General features: G+C 36.7%; 1 protein-coding gene across 14 annotated transcripts in view; it reads right to left on the bottom strand.

Annotated features, from left to right (window-relative positions):
- The window catches only part of AFF2 (ALF transcription elongation factor 2), a 366650-nt gene that overhangs the window by 81958 nt on the left and 276457 nt on the right, over positions 1-8235 (bottom strand). For all 14 annotated transcript variants that reach the window (XM_080553964.1, XM_080553958.1, XM_080553963.1 and 11 more), the window contains one exon: positions 1282-1319. In XM_080553964.1, coding sequence (XP_080410090.1) covers positions 1282-1319 — 38 coding nt within the window. The remainder of the gene's footprint in view (positions 1-1281; positions 1320-8235) is intronic.

The raw sequence follows: 8235 nt of genomic DNA, 5'->3' as shown, positions 1-8235 counted from the left end.
TCACAGCTCATTTCATACTCTCTATTAAACAACCACCAGGTAACAATGACTTTAATTCAGCTTGCACTGAATTTGAACTGGCCCTACAGGCAAGAAAGGTCTCTTGTCTTATTAGAAGTTTCATGTGCTATCAGGTCCCTGCTGGATCCTATTTCTAATTTTTATCAGATTAAATGAAACACAAAGAGAGAGTGATTTATGACTATCTTGCATCTTGCCTAATCACTCCAAGGAGTGTTCGTACACATTTTGCGTTCACTTCATAAGATGTAAATGTCTATACATGATGGAAACCAAGTGAGAAGTAGAACTGTATTCTTTTGTTATATGTGCTAAAGTACAATGATTTGCGAGTCCTGTCAGTGCATGTTCTTGCAAATACAAAACCACTCTAGTCCAAAAGGCAGCATGATCAGCAAACTACTATGAAAACAAGAACATTTCCTCTGTCCATAACAGGAATATGCAGTTACTGAGACTTAGTTAAACTCCAATGATCACCTACTGAAGCTAAAAATACGTGTTTTATTGGTACAGAAGAGCCCATTAAGACCGGAGTATTCATTATTTAAAGAGGATCACTGATGTTGGTAGCTTTAACTGAAAATTGCTTTTCTCAAGAGCCAGGACATCTATACAGCAACTTTCTTAATTCAATGATATATGGTTGAGTCTTGCTGCTAGTGCCCTAAGATTTAAGAACTTCTCATAAAATGCCCTGGAAATTGCTCCCTCGTAGCTTGCTCATCCTTCACAGAGCCCAACTGTAAAGAGCCGAAACATGCATGTGTGTGTGGTGTGAGAGAGATGCACGTACTGAGTGAGAGAGCTCTTAATCAACAGGATGGCAAAACCTTGATACATAGGTGCAAAATATTCCCATGTGTCTAGAAATCATTTGGCACATTCCTAGTTATTTCTCCCCTGTCAGACCTTCTCAAGGATTGCAATTAAAAATCATAATCTTTTTAGCATGTACAAACCTCCCCAAGGCTAGGAGCACTATGTATTGAGTATGATTGTGATATTATTTGGCAGCTATTCATAGACAACACATTAATTTATGGAAACTGGATGAAACTTGGGGAGTGCAATCATTAGGGACACATGAGAAATCAAAAGCTTTCTTCAGCAATATTGACCTTTTTAAAGCTATTATTAGGGGCAACTTGAACTCTGTTTTCTCTTTTATCACCCTTCTCACTGTCCCAGTCTTTTTAGTGACTGTACTCAAAAAGTTCATTAAAGTTACATTTCAAAAGGGATATAAAAAGAACTTACTTTACAGGAATGTTTCTCAATTTTGTCTTTTCAGCAGCCTGTAAACAGAAGAGGGGTGGGAGAGACAAAGAATTAAACAACATGCCTCAGCACAGCCAAGCCACAACAAAGCCAACTACTGGATGCTCTTCAGAAGGGCGCACCGGGGCAGCCGGCCACAACGGGGGCAGAGGGAACACGTCTGCAGTAGCTGGACCCTTCCAGAGAGATAGCGTTACAAGTTTTAAATACTCCTTTCCCGGTTTGTGATATCAATGTGGTTTGTTTATTTTTAATGGCTATGAGCATTTAGGAACTGCTCATTACTTCATTTCCCGCTCTGAGGTCTGGCCCCCCTTGTCACTGCCTATCTGTCCTTATCTGGAACAGGAGCAACAACAGGAAAAAATAAAGGGAAGAACGGACTCCGCTTCCAAAACAGTTTTTATTCGCCAACAACAGAAAAGGGCAAGGGATGACCAAATGTTCAGATCAATTTCCTCTTGTGAAACCTTTGAGAAAACACACTCCAAATCATCTAAATGAGTAAATCTTTGGGCCTCTCGGCCTGCACCACCTCAGACATGGAGCCTGGTTCCAGTTTATTGCTGAACCCATTGATCTGTGTACAGTCCATTTATCATTCATGAAAAGAGCCAGTGATCTTCACAGTATATTAGAAGAAACAACTCAGATCATCTGTCAACGGCCCTCTTATTTCTGTTTCCCTCTCCACGGGGATTTCATCTCCTTCGATTCTTCTTGAATTAAAATGTTGCTAAGCAACACAGCTGGGGGCACCGATGGCAGGGCCGCGCCAGTCTATCACACTGGTTAAGCTGCTCAAGATTTTAGTGGAGGGTTTTTATTTTTTTTTTAATGCTTCTGTAGCATAATTATGTAATCTGAACCAACCTTGCATCCTCTTTGAATTTTTTCAGAACAGGTAAATAACGCTTTAACGCAGGAGGGATTGAAATAGCACCTTCAGATAAACTGGTGTTTCACATAATTTTATAGAGTTCCTTCTAGCATTCACAGAATCAGGCTATAATAGATTTAAACGTGGAAACTGGTCAGATGGTTAGTGAGATTATAAGCACGGAGAGCAGTGAAAGGCAGAATTAAGACAACTGATCCATAAACCTATTACACAAAGGAAAGTTTCAGTGCTTAATTACCTTTGGAGCTATTTTTGTAAAGCCTACCAAAACTGGAGAGAAGGATTTTGGTGAGGAACTTTAACCTCTGGTATGCTTAGTGATGGAAAGAATATGGTTCCCACACAGGAACTGCTAATATTAGTGGTCCTGAAAAATGCATATATAAGCCCTTAAGGAATTAAATCCTTTATGAAAACTGGCTAACTTTTTAAACCTTTGTGACCTCCACAATTGGGTTCCATATTTTGCCAGAATGAGTTCTCTTTTGGGCTCTATAATGGGATGAGTTTTTCAAAATACCTACTGTTTTGGCTCTTTTGCCTCCAATCATAGCAAAGATAAAATCTTTGTTTAAATCCATGGAAATCCCTAACAAGTTAAAATCTGAATTAAAGCTTGTGAGAGCTAACACAGAGCAACAGCAACACTCCGGGCTGGCTTCCAGTGTGTGAAGAAAGATGCATTTGTTTCATTTGGATTACATTTTCCATCTAAAGAATAAATCAATGAATGCACGATAGGAAACAATTATAGTAATTGTACAGTAGGGTTGCTAAATAAAACGCTTAAACTCCAGGAAATCCTAAAGTTAAAATTGCACGAGTAAGTATTACACACCTAAACCTAATTATGGCCTCTCAAACAAGCCTATGATGAAATGGAGTCTCTACCTCATTAGTAAAATAATGTGAGTTGTGCCTTCTTCCAATGATACTCTCCCAAATCTCCCTTTTTTTAGCTGTCACATGCATGCGCAAAGTCAAAAACATGTTATGATGAAATTTAAGTAATAAACTACATGTAACAACACACAAACACTTCATTTAAAATGGATTAAAATACCATTGAAAATGATATTTCAGTTTCCCAAGCCTCCCATTAAATGCAAAGTTTCAGTCCTATCCTGCAAGGAACTAGAATTATTTTCAAAGTTTATACACCACCTTCCACCATGGCAGAAGAGTTTTTGACTGTACAGTGATATTTCATTTGACACTTACACACTAAATAGCTGGACTATAATAATTCTGAGTTCTGGCATGTGAAACTTGCATCTAAATCTCAGACAAGTTTTTTTCCCCCTCTAAATTATTCAAAAATCGCTACACAAAAATGGATATCAAAATACAGTTAAGGAAAAGAAAACAGAAGAGTGAAGAGTGTCTAGGATCAGAAGTAAATAATGCAGTCAATTCTAATATGAAGTAAAGCAGAAGATATTCCAGACAGCGTGTATGTGATGGTGTGAGCTAAACTGTTTGCATGAAAGATTAAAGAAGATGAAGATATTTCAGAGAGTAAGAACGGGCAATGTCAAAGTCATGGAATATTAAAAAGCAGAGTCTAAACTGGGCATTTGATTTTTGAATACTTAGCTATGTTGATGTTTACTCTGAAAGAAACGTGGTAGCTTTAAGAACAGAGAATTACAGATGTATTTTATTTTCCAGGACTACGAACATTCTAACACATATCACATCTTAGATTTTTACATGGAGAATTTTTCCCTTTTTTCCTGGGAGAAGGCACTTCCCTAATTCGTAAGAAATGGCACATGCTGGGGGGAGAGTGTTCTTCACTCATACAGAGTTTTAGAAAAAATATTGCAAGTTCTCAAGTTAATATGCATACTAGCCTAGTTTAATGTTGGATGGTAAAGCAACTGGTCACTTCCTATTACAAATGATTCAGTTTGTCTCTGAGTGGGAACGTGATGATGTTAAACACAGCACAGAATGTGGCAGAGATTCTGTCTGAGAAAGAAATGCAGGATCTGGCCTTCTGCTTTTATCTTGTAGGTGTTGCTCATTCATTTTTCAAAGCACATTTGTTGCGATATCATGAGCATGCCCAGTGGCAGAAGATAAAGAAAGGCAAAATCAAAGTGACATTGAGTAACTCTACACATTAAGCTTTGATGCAGAAACATATTGTTTGAAAATATTTGGTATGCAGCAAGTCTGTCAATTAGAGCTAATTATTTTTCTCTGATCAGGAAGAATGCAATCTTGTTTTAGGCAGGTTTCTTTGAAATGTACGTCTTTTATATAACTTCATTATAGGAAAATACTTCTCCCAAATTACTTTTTTGCTGGGCTGCTTAGCTATTGACTCAAATTGTCTGTGTTGAGTAGTTCTCTCTGCTTTGATAATTAACTTTTGATCATTACTGAATTTAGCAGCTCTAGTCAGATGTGTTCATAGCCATCCTACTAAACTATTTCAGTGTTCATCGCCTTTAATCTTTGAACAAAATGATCTCATTGAGCCTCCATCAGCCTCGCTACTCAGTTAATAATTCCCATTTCTCATCTTCATGACTGAGTTTGATTTGTTTTAGACTTGATGTGAGCTTTGATTATTAATTTAAGATATTTCAAAGACAAACATGTTTTAAGAGTTATTTTTTTATCTTATATTCCTAGGCCTTTACAAATAAGAAACTGGTTTTAACTCCACAATGATTCCTAAACTTCACGTACTAAAAGTACTATCTAGAAATAGGGCAGGTAGGGCCTCCCTAAATTATGATACATGTGCCCTGAGTGGGAGATGATGCTGCAAAAGATTGGAATGAAATTGGACTGGTATAATGTAACATTCAATGGTTGTTAGGAGAATTACATCATGGGACCTTTGCTAATTTTGAGCTTGAAAATATGCTTTAAAATAATTTAGGATGATTGGAAAATGGAAGCCAGAATGAACTAGACAATCATTCCACTTTAATTTGCAATTTTCTCCTGATTTTTTTTTTTCCCGGTTATGGCCTTTCTGTAATTGTGTCTCTACTCTGTAAGACCTTATTTCAACAGCTGACTCCAGTGGTGAATAAAAGAAAGAAGGTGAGGAATAAATCAAAAGTAGTCAGATACACAGGGTCATCCATCACAGCATATTTGCCCAGGGATGTTTTCCTATGACTTTTACAACTGTGAAAGACTTCTATTTCATATGTTGCATTACTCCTGATTTTGACATTAGTTGTTTTTTCTCTAGTTCAAGAGCCATCTGCATTGTGCTTTATTTGATCTGTAGTGTGGATATATCCACAAACTTATTTCATTAACAGATATTTAACTATTACACAGAAGAACTAAGAAGGAAATAAGCACTGGCTGCTTCTAGGTTGTACACAAGGACCATGGAATGTGAAAAATGATGCTTTTCTTCATGATCATCAGTTGCCAGACTGATTTTTGGATAGAAAGAACCAGAAAAAAAGTACTCCAGTCAGAACAACTTTCCTACATCACAAAGACCTGAGGAGAATAAATTCAGACAAGGCCAGCTCAAAAATATCAATGTAAAATAACTGGCATCTGCAGAAAGCAAATTAGATTTTCAGTCAAGTTTTAAAGGGGAACTGTCTGCTGTCTGAAGAAAAATAAATATTTTTCATTGCACAACTGAATATCCAGGATTTTCAGAAGAAACATTTGATTTTGAGGAAATGAGATCTGAAAATAAGTCAGCATTTTTTAAGAATGCCTCCTCACATTCGTGATTCAGAAGCACTGATCAGCCACCTAAGAAGGCAATTGCTGAACCTTGAAGTGTCTCTTAGGCTGAGACAGATGGCACTTCAAGCCATCGAATATGTTGGCAGAAGGAGGAAGACCTCCATGCTTTAACTTTTTCCCAGAGCTGCTGCAAATCCACCTTAGGTTCATCTCTCAGTTTCTAAGCAGCAGAACCACAGAGAACTTCTCATCATTGCTTTGAGCAATGCAGTAACCTTCATGGCTTTACAGAGAGATGCTCAAGAATACTTAGGGTGAAATCTTACCAGTCGGAAATTTAATTTCAGTTGGTGCAGTGGAGGCTGGGTAAAATGGAAAACAGAGTTTAAGTGATCAAGTCTAAAAAAGTTTGTCTGTGGGTTAGGAGTAACCTTCATCCCTGATGCAAGTGAACTGCTTTTAACTGAACAACACCACAGACATGTTTGGGCCTCTGCCAGCATTCTTCCCCAAATCTCTACGTTTACATCAGGCCAGTGGTGGAAATCAAACTAAAGAAGTGTGTAATGAAAAACATGGACACTTCTCATTCCTGACAGACTATTCCATTTAAAAAAAAAAGCTGGTACATTAGCACCAGTAAAACTTGACAGAAGAAGCTTGAAACAGTATCTCCCTTCCTCAATTATTCTGATATATGCTGGATTCTTTCAAAATTTTTTTTTCTTTTTTCTTTCAACAGAAGTTGCTAATTGTACTAATTTTGATACCTTCATCCAACTGAGGAGAAATTCTAATATGACATTACAAATTCTAAGAATTCAACTTTTGTCGGACTATATTCTAAGACATTTTCAAGTTCCTTTACAAATGCTAATGAACGCTCAGAATGTCTCTTGAGGTCCAGTACATTTAAATGCTCTGACAATACCAATTTGGTCATTGTAGAGTTCTGTGGCAGAGAATTGAACTCCTGACTAGAGCTAGGCCTGATTTTTCATAAAAATTGTTCTATTTGAAAAACAAATATCCAGCCCTGGAGACAAAGTTGGAAAAACTCTACTGAATAGTCCATTTTTTAAGAAAAAAAAAACTGAATTGAAATTCCGGTTAGAAACAACACCTTTTAGCAAATAATTTGTTACAAATTCATTACAAATGTCCCAAGTTTAGCAGATGATAATCCTACTGTGAAAATATAAAACATTTAACTAGGAATAAAGCTCAGTATTTGTTGTCTTCTTATTTAAAGATGACTTCTTCTAGAATGTGTGTTTGGTTCAACCCTCCAGATGGCTAATAAATCAAAAAATCATTTATTTGTTGGGCTTACTCCATAGCCATGTTTCAACATTCTAATGACATGATAAAAAATCTAGAGGTGGGTGGCAAAAGAATCAGAGAAAAGGTCAAGAAACATTTACAAGAGAAGCAAAAAAAAAGTCTTCTTTAAAATTCCCTAAAGAAAGGAGGAGAAAAAGGCTATATTCAAATAATTTCCTGGTATTTCACTGTGCAGCTGCAGACAGTCTCCACAATCTGTGTATTCCTCGGTTGTCCAGTTCTAACAAAAGGAGAATAATTCTTCGTATCTCCATCCGAGACTTACCTGAACAGTGCTGATGTTTTGAGGTCTTATAATGAGGTGTACTTTTAGTGTGGAATGTTTAATTGCTACCTTTGCAGCATTCACATTTGCTGTGTCAAAATGGGAACAAGGATAGGCAGATGTCACTGAAGCAGCCCCTCATATCCCTGTTTATTTGCAGTTTATGCCCTCAGATCCTCCTTTGTGGCAAAGGCCTTTATCTCATTCCTCCTGGATCCCAACCCATCCTTAGTCTCTTCCGTACTCTAAATCAATGAATAGTTTCCTAGACATGCGAAGCAAAAGGGCACAGCCAAATGGTACCAGCAGTGGCAGTGCTGGGAAGCTGTGAATTGATGTTGCTATTGTTCACACCACCCATTTATTTCCTATGTAGGACCAAAGATTTATTATTTTTATTAAATATATAATATATAATATATAACATATAACATATAATATACAACATATAATATAGTATTATTTATTATTATTATTATTTATTACTATTATTTATTATTATTTATTATTAAAAATATACTGAACATTAAATCTACACTGAATATTAAATCCATTACAAACAGGCAGCAGATGTAAACACACATGAAATAACTTTGCTGCCCTTGGTCTGGTTTAGTATATTGCTCAGATGACTTAGCCAATCACTGTGTTGCACCCTCAAAATTACACATGAATTGCCATGAAATTGGTAGTTTTGTAAATCATGAATGCTCTGTGTGAGAACCCTGCCCAAATCAAT

Source organism: Anser brachyrhynchus, assembly GCF_964034855.1.
Source record: "Anser brachyrhynchus genome assembly, chromosome: 13".
NCBI lineage: Eukaryota > Metazoa > Chordata > Aves > Anseriformes > Anatidae > Anser > Anser brachyrhynchus.
Note: the sequence above shows the minus strand (reverse complement) of the source record. Positions and strands in the feature narration are given on the sequence as shown.